The 26,657-nt window shown below is 36.4% G+C and overlaps 2 protein-coding genes and 1 long non-coding RNA gene across 8 annotated transcripts in view; 2 read left to right on the top strand and 1 right to left on the bottom strand.

Moving 5' to 3' along the window:
- smarcd1 (SWI/SNF related BAF chromatin remodeling complex subunit D1) overlaps window positions 1-11,072 on the top strand; it is a 16,300-nt gene extending 5,228 nt beyond the window's left edge. The window contains exons 2-13 of one of the 3 annotated variants that reach the window (XR_015521070.1): window positions 128-300; window positions 405-447; window positions 692-814; window positions 932-1,054; window positions 1,601-1,717; window positions 1,842-1,943; window positions 2,097-2,258; window positions 3,452-3,549; window positions 3,630-3,765; window positions 7,173-7,778; window positions 7,850-9,820; window positions 9,912-11,072. Coding sequence is in view for 1 of the 3 variants with exons in the window: in NM_198358.1 (NP_938172.1) it covers window positions 128-300; window positions 405-447; window positions 692-814; window positions 932-1,054; window positions 1,601-1,717; window positions 1,842-1,943; window positions 2,097-2,258; window positions 3,452-3,549; window positions 3,630-3,765; window positions 7,173-7,295; window positions 9,719-9,820; window positions 9,912-9,965 (1,356 nt within the window). In the remaining 2 variants the exon portion in view is untranslated. 3 annotated transcript variants of the gene reach the window in all.
- Window positions 1,309-24,424, top strand: gpd1b (glycerol-3-phosphate dehydrogenase 1b). Of its 4 annotated transcripts, none has more exons than XM_087302393.1 (8): window positions 1,309-1,359; window positions 16,030-16,582; window positions 18,296-18,436; window positions 18,529-18,667; window positions 20,877-20,989; window positions 21,063-21,299; window positions 23,893-23,999; window positions 24,089-24,424. In XM_087302393.1, exons 2-8 carry the CDS (start codon window positions 16,475-16,477, stop codon window positions 24,183-24,185), a joined length of 942 nt encoding a protein of 313 aa, XP_087158519.1. In that variant the 5' UTR covers window positions 1,309-1,359; window positions 16,030-16,474; the 3' UTR covers window positions 24,186-24,424.
- On the bottom strand, window positions 23,936-26,657 carry LOC147831484 (uncharacterized). Its single transcript, XR_015521669.1, has 2 exons — window positions 25,404-26,657; window positions 23,936-25,158 (listed from the first exon to the last, which is right to left on the bottom strand). It is a non-coding gene; the product is annotated as an uncharacterized LOC147831484 (long non-coding RNA).

Genomic DNA, 26,657 nt, shown 5'->3' with positions numbered 1-26,657 from the left:
AACAATCGTGCTATGATTTATTTCTGCCATATGTTCCTAATGGAACTATAAGGGATGAATGTTTTATAATTGGTGCTTAAATACAGTGTTTCATCCGTTTGGATCATCTTTTGTTCCTTCTTTGCAGAGACCAGGAATGCCTCCAGCCAGTCGTATGACTCCTCAGGGACCCTCCATGGGGCCCCCAGGTTACGGGGCCAGTCCTGTTTCCCGCCCCGGCATGCCAGTAATGGACCCGTCCCGCAAACGTCCAGCGCCAAATCAGATACAGCAGGTTCAACAGCAAAATCGCAACCAACAGTAAGTCTAACTGATGGATTAAACCTGATGCTAATGTCAATATAACAGTAATCTTTTGAAATGCCTGATTAGATTCATTCTCATGCTGCTGTTTTGTGTTTTAGTGCCAAGAAGAAGAAAATGGCAGATAAAATACTACCTCAAAGAGTAAGTGGACGTGAAACTGTCCTCTTTGTTGTTATTTTCGTGTTGGAGTAGTGCAAGTATTCTGGATAAACTAATCCAAGGTTTAAACAAATGAATGGACTGGCATTGCAATGTTTTGCAAATGTTATTTTTATGTAATGTAGTTGGTTTGCCTTTGTTGCTGTTTTTCTTGCCCAATCAAGTTAAATGTTTAAAAAAAAACATTAAAATGCTGCAATTATTTAGATTTTCTGCTTTATTTCAGATCAGAGAGCTTGTCCCAGAGTCTCAGGCTTATATGGACCTGTTGGCGTTTGAGAGGAAGCTCGACCAGACCATCATGCGCAAACGACTTGATATTCAGGAAGCTCTCAAGAGACCCATTAAGGTAGTTTTCGATTTTTTGCCAACATTGAGTGCAGTTTGGTCATTTGTTCTCTTCTAGAGGACAAAATTGTGGTGGTTTATGTGCTTGAACAGCGTTTGATCTGTTTGTTCCGCGCAGCAAAAAAGAAAACTCCGAATATTTATCTCCAACACATTCAACCCTGCCAAGCCAGATGCAGAGGATGGCGAGGGAACTGTTGCATCTTGGGAGTTGCGTGTGGAGGGGCGGCTTCTTGAGGATGTGAGATTATCATTTCAATGGTTTCAAAAGGGTTTAGTTCACCCCAAAATGACCATTACCTCCTTTATTTTCTCTTGTGTGGATTTAAACCTTTTATTGTTAAACACAAAAGAAGATATATTAAAGAATGCTGTTTGCTGGCACCCAATGACTTCTATAGTAGACAAATAATGCTAAGGAAGCTAAGGGTTGTCAGGCACCAACATTTTTCAAAATGTCTTGTTCTGAACGAGTAAATGATGATTAATTGTTCATTTTTGGGTGAGCTATCCCATTAGGTCAAACCCCTTATCGTTTCTGTAGAAGTACACTATTTTTATTTGTAAAACTGAATTCTTTGTCACAGACTGAAACCATAAATTGTTTTAGATTTTTATCTTGTATATTATCATTATTATTGTTGTTCATTTATTTTTATCTTGTGTATTATTTACTGCTGGTGATGACTTCTAATTGCTATAATATTTTTATAATCATATGCCAATGCCATGACATAGCCAAAGAAGCTGATATGGCAATAAACTCAATTTCTTTCTCTTATCACAGACCGCTGTGTCCAAGTATGAAGCCACCAAGCAGAAGAGGAAGTTTTCTTCTTTTTTCAAGTCTTTAGTGATCGAGTTGGACAAAGACTTGTATGGACCTGACAATCATTTGGTTGAGGTGAGAATCAGAAATTGTGTTTCTCAAGTATAGTACTTTAAACTTAGTTTATTGCTGTGCTGTCCAGTAGATCCTCACTGCTGTCACTTATGTGCCATTTCTCACATCTTTGTCTTCATTACAGTGGCACAGAACAGCCACAACTCAGGAGACAGATGGATTTCAGGTCAAGAGGCCTGGGGATGTTGGGGTCCGCTGTACTGTACTGCTCATGCTGGACTACCAGGTAAACTTCAATTATAGTTGTGCACATGGTGTGTTTATTAGCATTTTTGTTCAAAAATCACCAGCAGATGGCGCCACCTCTTCTTGAGACATGCTTGAACTGGATATTATTTAGATTAAATGTGACTGATGGACGAAATCATTCTCTTTCTAGCCCCCTCAGTATAAGCTGGACCCCCGCCTGGCCCGGCTGCTGGGGATTCACACTCAGACCCGGCCTGTGATCATTCAGGCTTTGTGGCAGTATGTGAAGACCCACAAACTCCAGGACCCTCATGAACGAGAGTTCATCAACTGTGACAAATACCTCCAGCAGGTAACGAATGTCATGGACTTTATTTATGGGAACTAGTGAATGAAGACTTAAACTGGAAATACCCGTTTAGACAGAAGTGGTGACGTCTGACAATTATAAACTTCTTTAGTTGATAATTAAAGACTAGTAAAAAATTTCAGTATTATCAGAAAAAAACTACTGTGAAACTAAACTTTAAAATATTTGATCCTGAACGGCTATAGTTCAACTTAATTCATTTAATAATTGGCACTTCTACTTGGTGTAGGTCTTTGAAACAAACTCCTTTTACAATTCTTCTCATTCTAGATGTTTGAAATCCATTAATTGACTTATTTTATTTTAGATCTTCGTTTTAAGTTTTAATTCTTATTATAGATCGTACAACCAATAATAGATAGTTCTAGATTTTTGACAGCGGTTGGTTCTTCTCAGTGACTACGTTTACATGGACATCAGTAATCGAGTTATTTGCCTTAGTCTATGGACTGTTTTATCCTATCACAAAACCCGGTGAGAAGTCCTACATGACGGTAATAGTTTGATTAAGGTTTTTACATGTCTGTACCGCACTTCAATAATGCGACTGAAATCGGCATACTCCACACGTCTTAATTCTATTTCTCTTTAGTTCAATTAAGACCTTAATCGGATTAAATTAATCAAAAATCGCTTTTAACTTTTAATCGCATTAAAATCGAATTATTGGTGTCCATGTAAGCGTACTGAGTGTAAATATTGTTGGTTCTGATTATTATTATTATTATTTAAATATTTGCAAAACCCATTGTCAGTTCTTCTTATTCTAAAGGTTTTAAATTCAATTTACTTTTTTTTTTAAATTCCTCAGAACTTGTAAACAATAATAGCTGGCTGTTTTTTCTGGATTTTTGTAACCTTGTAATTGTTCTTCTCATTGTCAGTCTTACAATTCCAGAAGTTGTTTTATTTCTGCTTGTTCTGATTTTTTTTTAATTTTTTAAGTTTAACAATTTATACCATGTGGTTTTAATGCTTTGAAACAAACCCTGTAATTGTCAGTTCTTTTTCCAGATGTTATAAATCCAATAATCAACAGGTGGTTCTTTCTAGATACCTTATACTAGATGGACCTGATAATTGTCTGTTCTTCCAAATGTAGATCTTTAAAATCCAGTAGTTTCGTGTCTTCGTGTGTAATTTGAACCTATTAACACTTGTTTTTCTCAATGTAGATTTTTGAAACCCAGAGGATGAAGTTCTCTGAGATCCCTCAGCGGCTGCATGCCCTACTGATGCCTCCAGAACCAATCATCATCAACCACGTCATCAGGTACCCACTGATAACATGTTAGTCAGAATCACTATCTTTCCTTATCTGCTACGTCATCTAAACTGCTGTTTACTTCTTAGCGTTGATCCCAATGACCAGAAGAAGACTGCATGCTATGATATTGACGTGGAAGTGGACGACACCCTGAAGACCCAGATGAACTCTTTCCTGCTTTCCACGGCCAGTCAGCAGGAGATTGCAGGCCTCGACAACAAGGTTCGAAAGTTTCACCATGTTCGGAAAGTTATGTCTTTGTTCTGGCTGAATAAACAGTCCTCAAAGTGTTTGGCGAGCCGTCACAGGGGGAAAGCGTTACTTTTTTCTGCTCTTTTGTTTTGTGGCTTGGTCTGCTGCATATCAAAGTGACTCTTGGCAGTGGTCTGAATGTTTGAGCAGATTTGTTTTGTATATACAAGAGGTGTGGTGCAGGAGAAAGGGTTCTGCTTTCCATCATGTTTTGTCATTGTTTTTTAAAGTGTCCTAATATTGTGTTTGAGTCCCTTACAGCAGGTTTAAATGCATTTAAGTTGAGAAAATATTGTAATTTTCTCAGAATATGCCAATTATAAGAATCATTTTACAATGATTTTGATGTTTGTTTGAAAATTTAGGCTGTAAACCCCTTTCTTAAATAAGACAACTCTGCTGTCATTGGACAGCTTGCCATTAAGGCCCCGTTTACAGTAATGCATTTTAGTTTTAAAACGCATAAGTTTTGCTACGGTTAAGCCATCCATCCACACTACGCCGGAGTTCTCGAGCGCCGAAAACTGAGCGTTTTGAAAACGCTGGAGAGGCCGTTTTCATTCTAAAAAGCTGCTGCTCCATTTCAGTGTGGATGAGGAAAAACGGAGACATCTGAAAACGGAGGCGGGGCTGCTGAGATTCGCTACCTGATTGAGGCTTTTGTGTCATTGCGTATCCTTCCCTCCTTCGTCAAGTTTCTATCACATGACTATAACACATGGCTTTAATGCTACTGGAAGTTAGTACTGAAAACAACAACATGGACACAGAAATGGGAGCGTTGTTTGCACTATTGTCTGTTTTAGGCGCCACTGTGCAGTTATTCATTTGTTACGTTCGGTAACAACTCGACCTCGTCGTCTGTCCACAAAAATACCTCTCTTGCTTTCTTTGCCCGACGCGTTTAATGTACAACCGGCGTTTGTTGACTAACAATAACCAAATGCCGAGCGAGACGCATGCTTTCTGTTTATACTAGAACTCGCATACCCAGAGTGCGCGAATGGTCACGTGATATACGTTTTTGGTGGCGTAGTGTGGACGGAGATATGTTCAGAGACGCTAGGTGAAACGCTAGTGTGGATGCAGATTGTTTTTGAAAAACGCCGTTTTAAAACTAAAACGCACTAGTGTAAACGGGGCCTAAGTCTGTTTTGATTGGTCTTTCCATGTCTGAAATGAAATGACCATTTCAAAATCTTAATATGTCATGAGTCGGTAGAAAATGAAAATCCGTTGATTTAAGTGTGTTGATGTAAATCAATAGCTGACAAAAGATTCATTAAAGTGATTTTTCTCTATGATGTTTTGAGAGACACTAGCTATGTTTCTATTTCAAGATATGAACTAAACCTATGTGTAAAACTAAAATGTTGCATTAAACATTTGTGAAAGAAGCAGCATTTCTATCCAATAAATTGAAGAGACTAAAATAGTCATTATTGATAAACTGGCACCAAATATCAAAATAAAAAATGGAGTTTGCTAATGTAGGGGAAACCACTTGGGGTCTTTTTCTTATTTAATAATTATTAGTACCCAGAAAACCAACGAATGCAGTTATAACAACCTTTTTAGAGACACAAGACCGTTCTGGAGGTAATAATTTGACAGACTTCAGTTTTTCCTCTATGATTTTTTCCAGCTGTGGCTGCAGGTCTTTTACACAAATCTACCAACTACCGGTGGTGTTGTTTCAATGACAAATGGAGAAATGTGGCGAGCGCAGTATTACACGTCGAGATCGCATTTATGTAAAGTTTATACGAGCATGCCAATCTCTGCTTGCGCGCCGATTTCCTCTGGTCGTGCACAAAACTTTTTGCACGTCCTTAAACACGCTGCTCAAGCGCAGATCTTTTCGTGCTCTCTTAAATAAACACTACTGAAGAGCGATTTACTGTGTTGAGTATTGAGTCTGTCTCCAACATTTATTAGATTTGCAAGGAATATTTCTGAAAGTCTCCAATAGACCTACAGATCGGTATTAATGCATCCTGGAGTAAAGTGAAACGGCAATAAACTCCAATAAGATAAAGTCTTTGTTTGCAGAATCACAGACCTTAATCTATAAATAAAGTACAATTATGGAAACTGTTCATCTTAACTGAAAGCTACGTCGTGTTTGCTGGCCTCACGCATCACACACCTGTCAGCAAGTCAGTCAGTCTGTCAGCACTTAACCTTAAAGTGTTAAACAAATAGTTCACTGCCTTACTACGGCAACAGAAAAGTTTGCGCTGTTATAATTTACTTACCTTTTAATGCGTTTTGGTGCGATTATAACCCGCTATTAAAAACAACAACGACAATGAATGAATGTTGTGAATTAAGAAGAAGCTGTAATGTAGTCGTGTCGGGATGAATTTTGGTGTGGCGCCCCGCCATGGAAGAATGAATGTAGTGGAAACCATGGACTTTGGCTAAGGCATTTTAGAATGACCAAAGCAAGATTTTCTTATAAAAATAGAAAGATGGTAACTTGGGTAATATTTTTATATTCATCTTTGCATTGGGTAATTACAAACTACAAATAACAGATTTTTCTAAAGCTCGTGTCCTGCTCTTAAATGTTATGCATTTCTATTTACTGAAAATCTTTAGTAGTCCAGTGAACACTTCTGGCACGGCAGCCGGACTCACCATGGATAAATTGTTGCCACGGTGAATCCAAAGTTAATGTGATCATGGTTTTCAGCTCGAGTGATTATGAACTGCTTGAATCAGTAAGACAAATCAGCTGTAGGTGAAAGTTCAGTTCCTTTTTATTTCTTCTATAAAAGTTTATATGACCAACGTTCATTGAAAACGTGGATTTATAGTGATGATATAGATATGAAGTATGTTTATTGATGTCTATTGTTTTTTTTTTTTTTTACTTTGATTCGAATTGATTACATTTGTTAAAATTACTCTCAAATTAGTTTTTATGCTCAGGGAAATTACCTTGCTTTCTGAAGCATTGCCAAAACTTATATTGACAAAACACAAGTGTTTATAAATGTGAGGGTTTTGGGTCGATTACTTAGTGATTTAACTAAGTTGAGTTGTGAACTTTCACACACAAGTTTGACCAATTTATTTTTTGGATGTTCACCTTTGACCCAGTTGAATCAGTTGTCAGTTTGCAACAGTCTAAATCTCTGTCGTTCCCAGTCAGTGGTTGAACTTTGTACTTGGTGAAAGTTTGTGTTGATGAAAGAGGTGAGATTACAGCAAAACCTCTTCGATTGAGTATGATTGCTTTTATATGAGCTCAATAACAAAGTTCATATCGAGTACACATGGTTAGTGGACCAGCACTAACGCTCTTATAATTAAAGTGTTGCAAATGGTAAACAAGATCACTCATGCCAGTTGTTTGCTTGTTTCCTCAGATTCATGAGACCATCGAAACCATTAATCAACTGAAGACTCAGAGGGAGTTCATGTTGAGCTTTGCGCGAGACCCGCAGGGCTTCATCAATGACTGGCTCCAGTCGCAGTGCAGAGACTTGAAGGTGAGATCAAAACAGTCAAAAACTGAGCCCTAAGCATCATACTAACATGTTTAATGAGGATATCATCATGTTTTAATTGCATTTAATGGCACACAGTGTGTCCGCGGGGTCTTAACGTCTTAATGGTTTAACATGAAAAATAAGGCTGTCCAAAACCACCACCTACTACTCAGTAGACACTGCATTTGTATTAAAACGTACTACTCTGCCGTTAGAAAAGTACGTTCTATACAGTATGAATGTGAACAGTATGAATGGAACTCTGACATACTACATTTACCATTTTTGCCATGATCACATGATTTATTTAGTTGCATCTTTTCACTCCCATTCATGAATTTTCTTGCGGGGCATCATGTGATAGCACAGCATGCATGGGATGCACACTTCAGAATCTCGCTGGAAGTAGTACTTCTCACATACTGATTTTCGAATTCTATGAATTTAGACATGCTACTCAGCTCACAGTTTTTCGCCCACTATGTAGTATGGTAGTATGTGATTTCGGACACAGCCCAGATTTTAGGCCTTAGTCTTAAATTCAATTAAATCAGATCTTGCAGGTCTTAAATAATTTTAAACAGGTCTCAATATTCCCATATCCAGGAAAAGCTACTCAATCGGGCCAACACGCATCCAATCACCAACAATCCATCTCAATAGAACTATTTATAGAACTATTTACCAATATGGTTTAATTATCATCCTTATAGTAATATTTATTTAAAAGTGCTCTCTGTTTATAGTCCATATAGATCATTTCAATGTGGTCATGTCATTGGTCCATGAACATTTTCTGCTTGTTATCAAACTATTTCATAACTGTAACAAGAGGCAATTCAATCATCACTTAATCTTAAAACGGCTATATTTACATTTATTTATCAATATGTGACTCTTTTTGGATTCTCGGAAGAAATAGAAATTAAAAATGTAAAACAGGAAATGTATTGGGACCGCTGTTTTTGTTTACATCCCTCAAAATGGTCTATCTGGTGAGTACACTGACCTGGACAGACTGTTGTGCATTTAGTTTAGTAAAGTTTTTTTTGTTTGTTTTTTTTTCAAGATAAGTTATGTTGCAAAATGTGTATGCATACTCCTAGAGTTTGCTTGTTTTGACCATTTATTTTAAATGTGTGGCTAAGAAAAATCATCGAGTTCCTGGTATTTTGGAAGTCATATTTTGATGATGCTGTGACTGAGTGTGGAATCGTGGGAGTTGTGTTTTTTATCATCCTATGGGACACCTGCAGAAACCCTGTTGATGGATGAGCTAAAATATTCAACACCTGTTATCATGGTGGTATAAAGATGAGTAAGGCTGGACAGGGTATCTGCAGGGTCTTAAAAAGTCTTAATGTTTTCAATTTCAAAAACAAAATTGTTGGCCTTAAGTCCTAAATTACTGAAATATTGTGTTGTAGGTCTTGAATCATTTTAAATGGGTCTTCATTTTCTAAATGTTCATGTAAAGCTGCCCAATCAGGCTGACACCCATCCTATCACTAACATTCCATCTCAATAAATGTTTTTTAAAAAGTTTATTTATTAACTCTATTTAATAAAAAACAATTAATTTTCTTCCATAAAATAAGTTTTTTTTTTTTTTTTTATGTTTTAACTTGGCCTTTAGGATAAAAAAAATGCTTAATGTTTAGCCTTGTGCAAGTATAAAACTTCATTCATAATGGTCTTTATAAGTCTTAAATTTGACTTGATGAAACCTGTAGAACAACTGCTGGAAGCAAAACACTGAACAATTGCTGATAAAAGACGAGTGTGACATCGCATGAAAGCAACTGAGGTTTTATTATGCCAGAATCCACCACTTCCATTTTAAAAACAAAAACCCGGATATCGACTGTATGAGACATCATTAGCATGAACACAGCACACACGGTCTCACTAAAAATGCTTATTTCACTGACTTTGAACGGCTTTTGTAATATTTGACTGTCATTACTTGCGTCTATTAGTCTCTAATGCTGTTTGGATACTTTAATGAAAAACCCTTACATATTGTGTCTTCAAGCTGCATGGTTTATTAAAATGTGTAGCAAAAGTGCTTGTAGAAATGGGTTGTGTAACCTTCGCCCAGACTCGGTCTTTCTCCATCTGTATGTTTGCTCACAATGTTAGTTGGTGGACTGACTGGACTTTTAATGACTTGGGGGGTTGGGAGTATTTTAAAGAGGCGTTTGTGAGAGATGTTGCATTTTTAAATGGTTTGCGGAGAATCAAGCTTGCTATCATTTTTCTCAAGCTTAATTTATCCATCCAAAAATGTACCATCTGTTGCAAAGCAGTTGCTTGCGCTTCCTTGGGATTGCACATCGTGTCTTGAGAGTGTTGCGCTCTGGACAGAAGCCATTAATCAGTAACCGTTGTTCTGCTGACGTCTGAATTTGGTGTCCTTGCAGACGATGACGGATGTTGTCGGAAACCCAGAGGAGGAAAGAAGAGCCGAGTTCTACTACCAGCCTTGGGCTCAAGAGGCTGTGTGTCGCTATTTCTATTCAAAGGTGATGCTTTATACTTTACAGTTCTTGTTTCCTGTTAACACTGCATCCATTTTAATTATAGTTTCTCACATAATCTCTTGTGATCTCTCAGGTCCAGCAAAGGAGACAGGAGCTGGAACAGGCTCTTGGCATTCGAAACACATAAGCAAGCCTGTGGCCGTTACGACACAGGACCAGAAGGGATTCTGGGTAGCGAATTTCCTGCTGCTTGGCACTGCAGATGCTGATCACTACAGTTTTATTACGGTTTATCTTGTGCTGTCCTGCTGTAGCTGCCCAGGAGTGACCCTTCATAAGGAAATTACCTTATTTTTGTTGTGACTCCGCCAAACTAACAAACCCCTTGAAATTCTGCTGTCCCACTTGATTTTTACCTGATTCAAGCTAGATGATTTAGCGATGTTGTTGTTTTCCGACCAAACTGACTTGCTTTTTTTTTTTTACCGCTAATATCGGAACTCCAAACAAAAATGGTAAAAAGTATTCTCCGTTCATGGCTTCTTGGAGTCGTTTAATTTTGAAATGATCGATATTGTCTTTTGATATCTTAATGTTCTCATAATATGAACTTTATGAAGATCTAGTCTAGTTAAGCATAGATGACTGATAATGATGTAGTGTAGTACCTCAGCTCTCTGAAGATGAATTATTCGGAGGAAGTTCCTTAAACGAGTGCGTTAAAGGTGGGCTCACTGGTTAACATTCTCTGCAATGACTTTGAGAACTCGTCTGTTCAGTAACCGTTTTAGATCCACAAGATTAGATGTACTGCTGATCCACCTGTTTGATTACAGGTCTGTTGGGCACAAGCTTTGTCCTGGCCTGTAAAGTACTTCCACTCTAACCTCGCTGTGATATGTATTAATATATTTAGAGAATTGCCTATATGGTTTGTTGGTTCGTTTAATTAATTTTCATTTTGTCATTCTGAAAAGTAACATGAAATAAACCTGCCAATGCAAGTACTACCTGTCCATGGCTACCCAAAAATCATGTTTAGGAATACTATCAAGTGATTGAATATTTAATCGATGCACTGCAGATAGGCCATGGGTTCTTCCACTAAAGTAATTCAAGCATTTAGAAGCCAAGTGCTAAAAACTTTAACATTCTGAGTAGTTTAAGTTTTCTTTAAGTCATGCGTTTGCTTATTTTATATCTTTTTAATCCTTTTTTTCCCCTTTAATGGACCAAATGTTGTATTTCTGTTAGCCCTTGTGTTATAATAAAGATTATCTTGTATTGATGCTCACCTCGGTGTCGAATGTGCTCGCTAAATTTATTTTATTTCTTTTCCTTCAGGCCTAATGACGATTTTCAAGAATGACTCAAGATTTTTGTTAAATCCCACATATAACTTTTTAAACATTTGTGATGTTGTGCAAACAGCTTAATAGCTAAATTGGTAGTTGTAAATCGAATGTTTGAGGGTTTGCTAATGTTGATTTAAGATGGCAAATCCTAAAGTCACATTCAACTTTGGCGCCAACAACATCCTGAAAATATTTACTGTATTTTTAGTGTCATGGTTAATGATTGCATTTGATTACTTAATTCCATCGAACTGTTTAAATTATTGCCTCAGGTGTCACCCATTGGGTTCATGCTAAATACATGAGGTATTGCAGCAATGTTTCTTGTGTAGAAACGTGTATCTATTGGCAGATCTAGGAATTTTTAAAAGCAGGGACCAAGGCGGGGCCACAGTTTACAAAGAGGGGGCAAGTTTTTCAATTGGTGCGAGCACCTAAACCAGGGATGTCACACTCAATTCCTAAAGGGCCGCAGCTCTGCACAGTTTAGTTCCAACCCTAATTAAACACACCTGAACAAACTAATTGAGTCCTTCAGCCTTGTTTGAAACCTAAAGGTAAGTGTGTTGAAGCAGGGTTGGAACTAGACTGTGGAATTGAGTTTGACATCCCTGACCTAGACTCTGGAATGCTTGATTCTAATAGGTCAATCATGACATTCAGGCTCATCCAGGTACTGCAAATCATCATATAAACATTCATTCTACAATTGCAATGTTGAGCTGGTTTATGGGAACATGTCTTGTCGTTGTAATTCAAAACAGTTAAAATCATAATTAATGGGGTCTTTCCACATTCAAATCTTGATTTTGGTGTGCTGGGAGGGTTGGGTTTATGGGTCAGGCCATCTACATTATACCTATGGAGAGGTCCTTATAAACCAAAATGTAGAAGTCAAAATTATTTTCCCTCCTGTGATTTTTTTTATTTTTTATTTTATTTTTTTTTATTATTATATATTTCCGTATTGATGTTTAACAGAGCAGGATATTTGTCACAGTATTTACTATATTATGTTTAATAATTTGATTTCACTATTGAATTCACCATGAAGTGTACCTTTAGCGTTGACATAACTCAAAATGGTAATTTAATAACTCGTATGACAGCTATGAGCGGAATCCTAGAGTTACCTTGTAACTCTGACATGTTTAGTCTACTCGCATATGACTATCAATTTTGGTCTGTTTTAAAATATGTGTTTGAAAAACAAACTATGCCAAGGAACATTATTACAATTTTAATCCCTCTTTTGGAAAAAGTACAGGGACTATAGCACTTGTCATTCAAAAAAAAATTGCTATAGGTAACACCTGCGTTCGACATGAATTAAAGTGCGTCTAAGTTTGAGCTTTGCTATAAATCAGTTAGGGGAGAGGGGCACTACAGGAGCCAACCCGATTTAAACGGGGCCGGTGCCCCACAGATCCCCACAGACCCTGCGTATATCCTAATCTTCACTGTTTTAATAAATTCTTTGTTGGAAGCAAATATTTACATGAATGTCTTTTTTAAACAGCCAATGTAACGTAGTGCCAAGAGCTAAATAGCAAAAATTGTGAATGTAATTTATTATTTTATTTTATTTTTTTGTCGATGTTAATGCCAATGTTGTTTCAGGTTAGCAAATAGCCGTTAGGTGCATTTTTGGCGCCACCAACGTCGTGTAAAACTTTACCATAAACGCTTATTGATTTACGTTTTAAATTAAGCGTTTATCGTATTAACGTCGTTAATGATAGCTAGACTACTTACCTTTCAGTAAGATGTTTCTGTTTTAATTGTAGTCTCGGGATTTCCTCAGTATTGGAGAAATATTTCTTATAGCCTATTATAGAAATGTAATAATCTTCGCGGTACAATTATCAGTTAATTCAAACGTATTCCTCAACCCATACTTAACAGTTGTTAAGTAACTTTAGGTAGTGGTTTCTAATAATAATAAATCATCGTTGTCACTTGTCAGTCCAGTATGTATGAGAAGAAACCAGCCAATGCGCGTTAAGGGGAGTGATGCGCGTTCACAGGCTATTTAAATGCGCGCGCACAGGATTTTCTCCGGTCCGGCAGCGGCTCTCAAACACACCAGAGTCCTTCAGCCAGTCCAGCCGGGACAGAAGCGCAGCATGGCGGCCAAGAAAATCTGCATTATCGGCTCTGGCAACTGGTGCGTGACATTTACGTATTTTACATTCATTTTGCGCATATACATGTATTATTGTAATGCAGGGGGCAGCGGGGGCTGAAGTATATTTGGAAGCAGCCTGTTTTAACACCCAAACTGAATTGATTTCTATTTTGGGAAGTTGATTAAATGCGGTATATTTAGTATTGCACGGCTTCGCTCTGCGGATATCAAGTGTAATCCAGGAATACTTGACCTTTCCGTTAATATACTTGAAATATCAGAGATTACACAATGTTTTGTCGCTGTTAAGATCCTAAAGTGATTTGAATGTTTCTTAAATGGGTACCTTGCTATTTATTTTATTATGCATTTCATGTACTTATTGTCTTTAATGTCCAGATGTGCTTTGTTTGGTTTGCTGTAGTTGCTGAGGTAATATTTGCTGAGTAATGATTGACTCAGGTGTCCAGTGATCCTCTTTAAACTCAAAGAAAAGGCTGCAGACCCATAAACTTTAGCCTGTTCTAGAGCATTGCATATACTGAAGCAAAGCTATAATATGCAGTGGATTAATATTATAATCATCTATTAACATCTCAGCAGCATGGTTTCATGTTTCCAATCTTAGAGGATTATTCAGTTTATTTTTAGAAGATGTTTTGTTGTACTGGTGCAGACACACAAGATTTAAAGGGATAGTTCACCCCAAAAAAAAGAGAAAAAATTTGTCATTTACTCAGCATTGTCACGATTAATCTTTAGATACTATACCAGCTGAAGTATTACAAAACCAAGTAGTGTTGTGATACTGTAATTCATAACTCAAATTCTAAAGAAAATTGTCAGAAATACTATATTTTATGTTATATGCATATAATAGGCCTACTTGAATGTAATTCAACATTTCCGTAAGGCCAAAAATATTATTTGCACCCCACTTCACCTAAAATTGTTTATTTTGTAGATAACTGACCAACAAAAATACATTAAAATAAAGATACAAGTTATACAGAATGAAGTTTGTTACGAAAGAGCATTGTCACCCAACAAAATTAGGCTATATGAAGTGGTCAAAATTTGTTTCAACATTTCCTGTTGCTATTTTGGGTTTTTCATTTATCATATTTCAGTCTGTTCTTTGTATGTGGATTACTCAATTAGCTGGATTTGGTTATTGACGATTTGACACGATCCAGGATTATTTTGTTCTTCAAAACTCATCCGAGAGTTGTTGTCATAGCAATATAGGTCTGGTAGCTCAAACCTGCTCAGGAGCAGACTTGTGTCATGCAAAAAGGATTAGATCGGGTCTTTTCAAGCAAAGATAATACTGAAAGTATGTACCGAATGCTGACATTTTCCTACAGTAGTAAGCTTTAGGTTATATACATTTGGGAAAATAGTCAAATGGTTTTAAAAAAATGTTTATTTTTTTTATATTTATATTATATGCATATAAAAGTTTAATATATAGAATTAAAGTTAAATAAAAGTTTTAAAAAACATGCAAGTATAACTTATGCAATCTGCACTGCAAAATAAAAGTACAAAAACTGTCACGGCGGTGTTCTTTCCCCAAGGAGTTCAAAGAGAACATTTATTATTATGCACATTTTAGATACAAACGCATACTATTTTAAGGATTCAGCTTTAGTAGTACATTTTTTCTATATCATAATAGATAACAGGCACAATAATCAACTGTTTTTTTTTTGTTTGTTTGTTTGTTTGTTTAAAGGAATAATATAGTCAGTCATTACTATGTTTTGACAGCTAATATGCCAGTGATTTGATGCTTCGCAAAAGTTTCAGACACCTTCACCAATATCAAAATTCTTTTTTGATGCAGAATTAATTTAAACAGCCAGTTATTATGCTGATTAATCAATCCGCTCTAACTGTAAAACTAAATAAATTGATAAATACTTTTGACACATGAAAGTGTAAAGCCTGCAGCCCACAACAAATGTGTAGTTATTGCGTATCATATTTAACAAACCGTTTACTATGAATTTTATGTAATTTAGCTCACATGCTTGAATATTAATCAGATGATGTCGTTACCCTGCTGTGCCGTCAGCCAATCGCTGCATTGCTGATCATGAATTCGAGGATCATTAGATCAGTCCTTCACCACACATGCAGCGATCTCAGATCAGTTCATCCAGACATATTAATCTGATTAGCAATCTTGTTTGAAGAACCAAATTAGCCAGAAATCAGTTATCAAGATGCACAGATCCAGGATCTGCAAAATCATCTTAGACCATTTAAGTACGGTAAGAAGAACTGACCCTAGGTAAAAATCCAAAGTGATGCAAAATTTCACTTTGTGAGTCATCCTTTTAAAGAGATCGTTTTGGTTGTTGTAGCTACTAAATAGTATTAACAGGAACAGAAATGAACTGATTCAGATGTGCGTTCGAACCGGAGTGTTAGAAAACGTGCAATAGGCTACCATAAATGGTGCAAATTCTACAGTTTATAAAAATAAAAAAATGGTCTGTTGTTGCACAAACGTGACTATTTTAGCTACTTTTCCACATGCAACATTATCTATTGTAGATAAACCATTAATGACGATACTACCGTTTACAAACTTCAGTGGCACCGCCAGTATTTTGGAGCTATAGTATCGCAATACTACCATAGTACCGGTAAACCGTGCAACGCTATATCAAACCTTTTTCTAAACACAAAGGAAGATAATTTGAAGAAATCTGTAAGAACTGACTTCAGTAGTATTTCTTTTGGTTGCAGGTTTTCAGCTTTCCTCAAAGTATATTATTTTGTGTTTACCAGAATAAAAAAGCAAAAATTTGGAACCACTTAAAGAGTAAATGGTAAATTCTCATCATTAATCATCTCATTAATGAACACTTTTTGAATGTCTAAATATCAATAAATACTTATTATTATCACAGTAATTTCCTTACACCAATGGCAACTCGCATGCTTTACTACTTGAGCACCTCAGCTCTCATAGGACTAATTAAAGAAGCATTATATAGTCTAGTCAGTGTCGCAGTAATGAATCTGCTTCTTGAGCCCTCAGGAGAGCGTCATCTGTCATTACTGATCCAGTGCTGTGTGTTCATTACAGTTTATCAGTGCTCTTTAAGCTGAGTTTTTCATTTCCTCAGGGGTTCTGCCATTGCCAAGATAGTGGGCGCCAATGCAGCCAAATACAACACTTTTGAGAACACGGTGAACATGTGGGTGTTTGAGGAGATGATCAATGGACGCAAGCTCACCGAAATCATCAATACTGAACACGAAAACGTCAAATACCTGCCTGGACACAAGCTGCCACCTAATGTGGTGAGAATGAGAAGCTTGTTCATAGCAAACTTTTCTCTCTCTCTGGAACATAAAAATCAGTCATAAGTGTATTTTATTTTTTTTTTATGATTTATACGTCAAATGAAAGTTGATTAAATAAGCTTTTAACTGATGTCTAGTTTTAGGATTGTACATTACTTGGATGAGATATGAGTATTTGAGAATCTGAGGGTTTAAAAATATCTAAGTATTGAGAAAATCGCCTTCAAATTCAAAAAAGATAAGTTCATAGAAATATATATAACTAATCAAGAATAATTTTTTGATGTACTTACAGTTGGAAATGTACAAAATGTTTTATGTAAATTCTTTACTAAATGATAGATTTTTGACTCGTAGTCATTCGTATTTGGTATATATTTTTTATTAGTTAATAAAAATTAAATATCACAAGATATAAACCATTATTATTATATCCAGGGTGCAAATTCTACATTGACTTGATTGAGGGGGTCAACTTTTTCAGTAGTAGTTTGGTAATGCATGCCTTAGTGAATCAAATTTATGAATGTATTTGAATTACATCTAATTTATGAATAAAATGTATACATGTTCAGTGTTTTGAGGGATAGTTAGTGACTATTTTAGGCTACTGTCCCTACATATTTTAGAGCGGTAATCACAATACTGTAAAACTGCTTTTTTTATCCAAGGTTATCATACCGTCAGAAACTTAAACTGGCCAATGCCCATGTTAGAGTTAATCTGAGAAAAAACATATGAATAACAAGTTAACATGAGAAATTATTATTAGTACCATATTGGTTTTCTTAAAGATGGCAGTATTTATCTTGCAGCTTTCTAAAAAATTATTTAAAATGTCATGTATAAAGTCATAAAGAAAAAAAGTCTGATATTTTAGTTTGTATAATTTTCTCATTAAGTAATAAAATGTTATATCCAGCGGGCAATTTGTAGATAAACAATCGGGGGGGCTCAACTTTTCCGGTAGTAGGTTGGTAATGCATGCTTCAGTAAATCAAATGTATGAATGCATTTAAATTACTTCTCATTTATTAATTATATATGTATACATTTTAGGGATATTTTGTGATTATTTTAGAGGTTACAGTAGGTAAAATTAAGCATCTAATTTTTCTTTTTTTTTTTGACTATATGCAGATACACCTATTTTACAAGAAACGTGTTTTGTGAATACTTAAGATCGGTGCTCTAGAACTGCCTGTTTCAGACTGTTGAATCATATTTTTCCTAGCATTGATTGGAGCGATTATGCATTCACAATGGTATGAACCTTTATAGGAGGGGTCAAATGTACATTTATATTATACATTTTTAATAAACAATATTTAGGATATAAATCAGAGATCAGAGAAAGCTATTTCTTACTATTAACCCGCTGACCCTCCCCCCATACATCTTGTTTTGATGTTCTTCAGGGGGGGAATCAAGCGTTAATTAGGGGGATCAGCCCCTCCTCCCCCCCAAACCCCTGTTATTTGCTCCCTGGTTAGGTCACAATTCTAAGGAAAACAAAGCCACAATTACAGTTGAAGTTGCTTTCTTACAACTTTCTTACAAATCCAAGATTAAATCTCCTGAATTCTGATTTAATATTTCACAATTCCGTTTTTTGTCCACCATAAAATGGTTAATGTTTAATGTTTAAATTACAATTGCAGAAACCAGTATTCATAATAAACCCCATATTAAACGTGTTTTTCTCCTAAGTTGGCGGTTCCCGATCTGCTGGAGTCGGTGAAGGGTGCAGACATCCTCATCTTCGTCATCCCACACCAGTTTGTGTCTCGGATTTGTGACACAATCAAGGGCCACATTAAGCCGGACGCAGTGGGAATGTCCCTCATTAAGGTAAGTTTCCCCATTTATGCTTACCTGTTCTTCTGTGCAGTAAAGCTTGAGTTTATACCTGAGTTTATATCGATGTGTGTGTGTTTCGTAAGGGTGTGGATGAGGGTCCTGACGGGCTGAAACTGATTTCTGATGTCATTAGGGAGAAACTGGGCATCACCATGACTGTGCTGATGGGAGCCAATCTGGCCAATGAGGTCGCAGATGAGAAATTTTGTGAAACCACCATCGGTAAGTGTGCTGAAAAAATGCATCATTGCCACAATACACACAAATATGGTTAATGTTTTAAAATATCTTTACATTACTATTGTGTTTTAATGATGTCATAAGTGCACAAGATTAGTACTTTTTTGTTCATTAAATTCAAAGTAATATTTGCACACACTTTTGACCACATTATCAGACCCAAAAGTCCTGAAAAACACCTGTAGCCAATCAGCAGAAAGAGGCGTGTCTAGTACTGTAATTTTAACTGAGACATCAAAAAGGGGGGAGTTTTTATGGATGTTTGATTTGTAGTTTTGGTAATGTGTAAAATGTGGTAATGATGAAAAAAGTTTAATCTGTAGTTTTGATAATGTGTAAAAATGTGGTAATGACGTATTGTGTTGTGGAAATGATGAAAAAAGTTTAATCTGTAGTTTTGATAATGTGTAAAATGTGGTAATGACGTTTTGTGTTGTGGAAATGACGAAAAAAGTTTAATCTGTAGTTTTGATAATGTGTAAAATGTGGTAATGACGTTTTGTGTTGTGGTAATGACGAAAAAAGTTTAATCTGTAGTTTCGGTAATGTGTAAAATGTGGTAATGACGTTTTGTGTTGTGGAAATATAAATATATAGTTATATAATTTATATTTATAAAAGTGGTTTTCAGGGTGTGATAGACCTTAAAATGTCTTGGTCTCCTGAGCCCTTAAGGTCTCCAAAGTAATGCAAATTATCAGTTTCACAGCATGGCTGTATCTATTGTCTTCTTTGTCTCAAGAAAATCATTTGCACACTGTTGTAATGATAACATTTATCGTGAATGGGTACTTATATGTTGATGAGATCGGACCTGGAAAGGCATGGCACCCTGCAGACAACCACACTTCATTAGCATGCTTTCTTTGACTGTCCCCACCGTGACTGTCCCCACCTACATGTATCAAATGTATTTAAACTGCTCGTCTGTTGTAACAACTGAGAGTTTTCTTTCGATGACGCCACAGCCACGCTGAGTTCTTCTTATTACAAAGGATTCTGCTTTGAAGACAACCTAAAGTTCTCCCTGGTTTTTGGGCTCTTAGAAGTTTAAAACATGGTAATGACGATAAAAGTTTAATCTGTAGTATAGGTAATGTGTAAAATTGTGGTAATGACGAAAAAAGTTTAATCTGTAGTTTCAGTTATGTGGAAATTGTGGTAAGGACATATTGTGTTGTGGTGATGATAAAAACGTTTAATCTCTGCTTTCAGTAATGTGGAAAATGTGGTAATGACGAATTGTGTTGTGGTAATAACAATAAAGCTTATTCAGTAGTTTCAGTAATGTGTAAAATGTGGTATTAAAGTATTTTGTTGTGGTTATGATGAAAGGTTTAATCTGTAATTTCAGTGATGTGTAAAATGTTGTTATGAAGTATTGTGTTGTGGTCATAACAAAAAAGTTTAATTTGTAGTTTTGGTAATGTGTAAAATGTGGTAATGACATTGTGTTGTGATAATGTCAAAAAAGTTTAATCTGTAGTTTCAGTAATGTGTCAAATGTGGTTATGATGTATTGTGTTGTGGTAATGATGAAAAAAGTTTAATTTGTACTTTTGATGTGGTAATGATGTATTTAAGTTTAATCTGTAGTTTTGGTAATGTGAAAATTGTGGTAATGACGTATTGTGTTGTGATGAAGACGAAAAAAGTTTCATCTGTAGTTTCGGTTTTGTGGAAAATGTGGTAATGATGTAGTGTTGCGGTAAAGACGAAAAAAGTTTCATCTGTAGTTTCAGTAATGTGGAAAATGCAATGACGTATTGTGTTGTGATGATGAGAAAATTTTCATCTGTAGTTTTGGTAATGTGGATAATGTGGTAATGACATTGTGTTGTGGTAATGATGAAAAAAGTTTCATCTGTAGTTACAGTAATGTGTAATATGTGGTAATGACGTATTGTGTTGTGGTAATAATGAAAAAAGTTTATTTTTAGTTTTTGGTAATGTGAATAATGTGGTAATGACGTTTTGTGTTGTGGTAATGATGAAAAAAGTTCAATCTGTAGTTTCGGTAATGTGGAAAATGTGGTAATAAAATATTGTGTTGTGGTAATGATGAAAAAGTTTAATCTGTAGTTTCAGTAATGTGTAAAATGTGGAAATGACGTATGGTGTCAATGTAATCATGAAAAAACTTTTAATCATTAAATTTTCTTCAAATATTCAAGAATAATCTTGTGTTTAGGGTGTAAAAGCAAGCCTCACGGACCCCTTCTCAAAGAACTAATGCAAACGCAAAACTTCCGCGTGACTGTTGTGGAAGAGGCTGATGTTGTGGAGATCTGTGGAGCGCTAAAGGTAATACAACAATCCTTTTAAGCATTATTCTTGAATCTTCTATCTGTGTTTCATCGATGTGTTTGTGTTGTAGAATATTGTTGCCGTGGGCGCTGGTTTCTGTGACGGTCTGAGTTTCGGTGACAACACCAAAGCTGCTGTGATCCGTCTGGGTTTAATGGAAATGATCGCCTTCGCTCGGTTATTCTGCACAGCCAGTCCGGTTTCTCCCGCCACGTTTCTGGAAAGCTGTGGTGTCGCTGACCTCATCACTACCTGCTATGGAGGACGCAACCGCAAAGTCGGAGAAGCATTCGCAAGAACTGGAAAAGTATGTGTTTTTTGTTGTCTTTTCACCCAAAGTTTTTCATTTTATTGAACACACAGCTTTTCAAACCACACTGCTTTTGAATCAGTAGGAACCTTTTTGGTTATTGGTTAAAGGGGTCATATGATGTTGAAGGTCATGGTTTGACCTTCTATTGGTCTCACACAAACATGTGATGCGATTTTGCAGATCAGAGTTCACCAAGCTTGAACTTTTAAAAGCCGCGGTCACACTAGAGTTTGAGCATGCAAAATTCTTCCATATGGTGCTGCAAAAAGGGGTGGCATAAAACAAGATTATTATACATTAAAAAAGCATGTGATTGCTACATATTTTAAATTTCTGTATATGGTCATGTTTTGACCTTCTCTTGGTCTCCCACAATCATGTGATGCGATTTTACAGGTCAGAGTTCACCATGTTGAACTTTGCAATTCAGCAAGATCTGAAACTTGCCACACGACCTTGCAATTCCCGTCTGCTGCATTCACATCCATATGAATGGAAGTGCAGTGTGACCGCAGTGAAATGCGAAACTTGTTGCATGAGCTTGCGTTTCCAATCTACCATATTCGCATGCGTATGAATGGAAGTCAATGAGGCGAAAATTGCAATGTGACCTCGGCTTTTCTCTGAATAGACCATTGTGCTCTGATTGGCCAACCATCCAGTGCATTTTGATTGGCTTAATACATGTAGCATGTGACAGGCATGTTATGCCCCTTACCATATATGGTAAATAAGCTTCCAAAGCAATTCTGACAGGTGATGACATTGTTACTATCTGATTAACTCGAGGCTGATTCTGATTCTGATCTTAGATTACTAAGATTATTAACTCTGCAAGCATGATTTAAGCAGAACCAAACAGATTGTTAATGATTTATTTTACAAGTAAAGTAGTTTTGTATTCGCAATATAATGCATTGCATCTCCAAAACATATTGGCAGTGCCAAAAAAACTGCAGTGTTAAACCTAAGGCTTCCTTTCTTGCATTACATTTGCGTGTCTGAGACTTTAATCAAAATCATATCAAAATCAAGTTTGTCCTAAAACTATTGAACAACAACCATTCTTGTCTTTTTTTTTTTATCCTTTTTTGAATATTGACTACTATGTGTATGTTCTCTATGACCCCTTTAAAACATTTGATCTTAGATTTGAATCCCCTCCCTGCTGAAAAATCCAGCTTAAACCAGCCTAGGCTGGTTGGCTGGTTTTAGCTGGTCTACCAGGCTGGTTTTAGAGGGGTTTTGGCCACTTCCAGGCTGGTTTCCAGCCATTTCCAGCCTGGTCTTAGCTGGTCAGGCTGGAAAATTACCAGCCAAATCCAGCTTGACCAGCCTGGTTTAAGCTGGTATAGCTGGTTTTGGCTGGACTCCCAGCTTGGCTAGGCTGGTCAAGCTGGTTTTAGCTGGTCATCTCCCAGCCTTACCAGCTAAGACCAGGCTGGAAATGGCTGGAAACCAGCCTGGAAGTGGCCAAAACCCCTCTAAAACCAGCCTGGTCAACCAGCTAAAACCAGCCAACCAGCCTAGGCTGGTTTAAGCTGGATTTTTCAGCAGGGCTCGTATCTGCATTCATCAATATGTTATTATAATCTTATACAATAATTTCACATTCTCTTAATTAGAATAAATCTGAAAATAAAGGTAGGGGTTATTCTTTTATTTTTTGATCTAATCGTTTAAGATGTGTGAAAGGAAGAGTTGGACAGAGATGAAGAATTAATGAGACTAAATGCCTTTGTCCTTCAGAGAGACATGCTGGAGTCTCTGTCCTGGTTTGTTTGTCCTGGTTTCTGCTGTATTTCTGCCAGTGCTGTTGGCAGTACTGTATGAACTGTTGGGATTATGAATGTTGAAAAGTACAAGCAGGTTTTAATCCATTATGCCATTCCCTCTAGAAAGCACTCATTGGTGCAGGCTTTATTTTTCAGTATAATAATGATTCCAAATACTCTGTTAACGCAATGAAATCATGTTAGAAATTGACCAAAAAAGAAAGATAAATCAGACTAAAAGCATTGTCAAAAAAATCATGAAAGGTACAATGGTTAGTAATGGAGTGTTAAGTGCACATTGGTTGTGTACTATTTTTTATAATTCAATAGACTGGATTGAATTATTTCACTTAAACTACGGTTTCCACAGCTAAAGCCACTGTTCAGAGGTTGTATTTCAGACATTTGTTAGGCATTTGTCCTCAAACTGCTCCTGTGGGCAGCACTAGCTCTCTTCCAAAGCTTTCTGTTGTGTTTTGATGTGACTGTTGTGGCTGTGAAATAACTGAAATCATTCAGCGTAGTGATATGGAGCTGTAATGCACTCAAAACTTGCCGGAACTACTTTAACTGTGTGTTGGTCTGAAAATAACGGCATCAGCCAATCAGAATCAAGCATTCAACAGCGCTGTAGTAGAAAAACATGGATATATAAATATTGTGCAAAAGTATTAACCCCCCAAATATACTGTTCTGATGGCGATTTCTCATCACGGACCCTTGTGTTTACATAAATACTGAAGTACAATTTTGGATTTATGATTAAAATCGACTGTTTGTGTGCATCACATAATATTTATGTTTATTGTTAGTCTATCGAGGAGCTTGAGAAGGAGATGCTGAACGGCCAGAAGCTTCAAGGTCCGGCAACCGCAGCAGAAGTTCATCAGATCCTCAAACACAAAAATCTGGTGGAAAAGTAAATATCTTTGCGCTTTTTTGTTTTCCATGCTTCAATATAACTTTATTAGTCTCATATTAAGTAATTTATGTTGACTTCCTCCACAGGTTCCCCCTGTTCAATGCAGTTTATCAGATCTGCTTCCAGAATCATCCGGTTAAAGAGTTCATCATGTGCCTACAGAATCATCCAGAACACATGTGAAAGTCTATTATGTTGGAGCTGTTTTCACACTAACAAAGTATTGTGTCTTAAATGTTGTAAATTATCAGTGTGTGAGATTTTATTTTGGGTAAAAGACATCAGAAGCACTGTAAATGAAGTCTTGCCTGCACACTTGCAAAGTATTTTCTTACATGTTTGTCATTTCAGAGCCAATGCTAAAGTGCCTTACAAGTTTAGTTTGTTTGTTAACATAATAAACACATTTTATTAACGCCTTGCATTGTGCATTTGTGAAGTTGTTTATTATGAAAACACTTAGAGAAGTGACTGAGGGTGAAGTTAGCATTGATTTCAATGTGTCTTGCTATTACTTTCTCCACACTGCTTCAGGAATGTGACCTTTACATCCGTCGTCTCTCTCTCTCTGACACATTCACCTTTAACATTTGAGATTCAACCTTTGACCTTTGATGAGAACAAGCAACTCCTGACCAAACTGCAGAGTGAAGCATTAAATGCTAATGTTTGCTAAACTGTACTGCTAAATATAGGCTTAATTACAACAGAAACTTGTTAAATGGATTTATATGCAATTTTTTTGTTCAATATAAGCTAAACATTGTCAGTTTTTACATTTAGACATTTTCAGGGTCTGTGTATTAAGTTTATTATTGTTAGCATTCAAATTCTTCAGCTTTCTCGAGAATCCTATTCCCGTCACTGAATGATAAAAAATAAAAAGTAATAACAATGATAATTTTTTTTCTCAAGTCAGAATTAATATACAATATAACAATAAAGTTAAAGAGTTATAAATTGATATGAAGTTATAAGATTCTAAATATACTCAGAATTGCGACTTTATAACTCAGAATTGCGACTTATTGACTCGGCATTCTGACTTTAACTCGCAATTCTGACTTTATAACTCACATTTCTGACTTATTAGGTCAGAATTGCAGCTTTATAACTCAAAATTCTGACTTTATAACTCACAATTCTGAATTTGTAACTCAGAATTTCCGCTTTATAACTCAGAATTCTGACTTTGTTACTCAGAATTGCGACTTAATGACTCGGAATTCTGACTTTGTTATTTAGAATTCTGACTTTATAACTGGAATTTTGACTATAACTCAAATTCTGACTTTATAACTCACATTTCTGACTTAAGTCAGAATTACAGCTTTATAACTCAAATTCTAACTTTATAACTCGCAATTCTGAATTTGTAACTCAGAATTCTGACTTTGTTACTCAGAATTGTGACTTTTTAACTCAGAATTCTGGCTTTGTAACTCAATTTTGACTTTATAATTTTTTTTTTGTTAAAGGGGTGGTCCACTACAATATCATATATTAAACTTTAGTTGATGTGTAATGTAGCTGTGTGAACATAAACAGCATCTCTGAATGTAAAATGCTCAAAGTTCAATGCAAAGGGAGACCTTGATTTTTATAGTTATCTTAGCAAAGCCACAATGAACGAATCTTGTGAACTACAAAAAATACTTCCGCCCCCTGTGAGATCACAAAGGTTTGTTTACTGCGCACCCCACACTTTGCAGGTAAGAGCAGTGGCCAGAGGCGCTGTAATGTCACAGCAGAAAGAGGAAATGCCATCCTGCTATTTCCACAGAGCTTCTCTGTTTCTGTGTTTGGGCTTCCAAATGACACGATCCAAACACAGAATTGCTTCCAGTTCAATAGTAATTACCTTCCAGACAATTATAAATTACATAGCAAGCATGATTTGACAAAACGCAGCTTCCAGAATCTCTCCCTGTTCAGTGCTGGATTCGGCTAAAATCTCCTCAAAGATGAAGCAGCTACAAGGAGACGCTGTGAACTCTGAGCCACGACCTGTAAGTGTTTTTATTTGTTAAAATTGATCCTGACATGTACAATGTTTAGCCTTAACGGTATGTTGTAACAAAGATGTAAACAACGGGAAATGCTGTTCGCCACCGCCAACGATTTAGCTGCAAATCCATATTTATCAGTCAAACTGCTGTAAACACACACAAACACACACGCACTGCACATGCGTCTCTGTGTGAGACGGCGGTTTCTCTATCAGCAGCTTTTCCATGCGTTTTACATCTCAGACAATCAAGTCGCAAAAGATATGCAAACATATTCCGGATATGCGTGAAAGATGTTGTGTAACGCGTTGAGTTAAAAAAAAAATACAGCAATTCTCTCCCAACTGGAGTGTAACAGAAAAACAAATCAATTCAGGCTCAAACAGGTCTCATCCCACATCTTGTGCTTTATTCTGTCGCCAGCGTCACCACAGAAAATAACTTAATCCGAGCATGGGGGAAAAATAAAAATAAACATCTCTCCCGCACACATGCGCTTCTCGTGTTGGAGACAGTTCATAGTATACACACGCACAAACATAATGGCACACAAACACTCTTAAAGCGTCCAATTTTCACTCGTTAAAGACACTTGTTGACTATCTATCTATCTATCTATCTATCTATCTATCTATCTATCTATCTA

This window comes from Danio rerio, chromosome 22, assembly GCF_052040795.2.
Source record: "Danio rerio strain M-AB ecotype USA chromosome 22, GRCz13ab, whole genome shotgun sequence".
NCBI lineage: Eukaryota > Metazoa > Chordata > Actinopteri > Cypriniformes > Danionidae > Danio > Danio rerio.
Note: the sequence above shows the minus strand (reverse complement) of the source record. Positions and strands in the feature narration are given on the sequence as shown.

Excerpts from the sequence above, each read along its gene's own strand:
- gpd1b (XM_087302393.1), top strand. The coding sequence starts at position 16,475 with ATGTGGGTGTTTGAGGAGATGATCAATGGACGCAAGCTCACCGAAATC. Across the intron at positions 18,668-20,876 it reads ATTTTGTGAAACCACCATCG|GGTGTAAAAGCAAGCCTCAC; the intron begins GTAAGTGTGCTG and ends TCTTGTGTTTAG. Across the intron at positions 21,300-23,892 it reads CATTCGCAAGAACTGGAAAA|TCTATCGAGGAGCTTGAGAA; the intron begins GTATGTGTTTTT and ends GTTTATTGTTAG.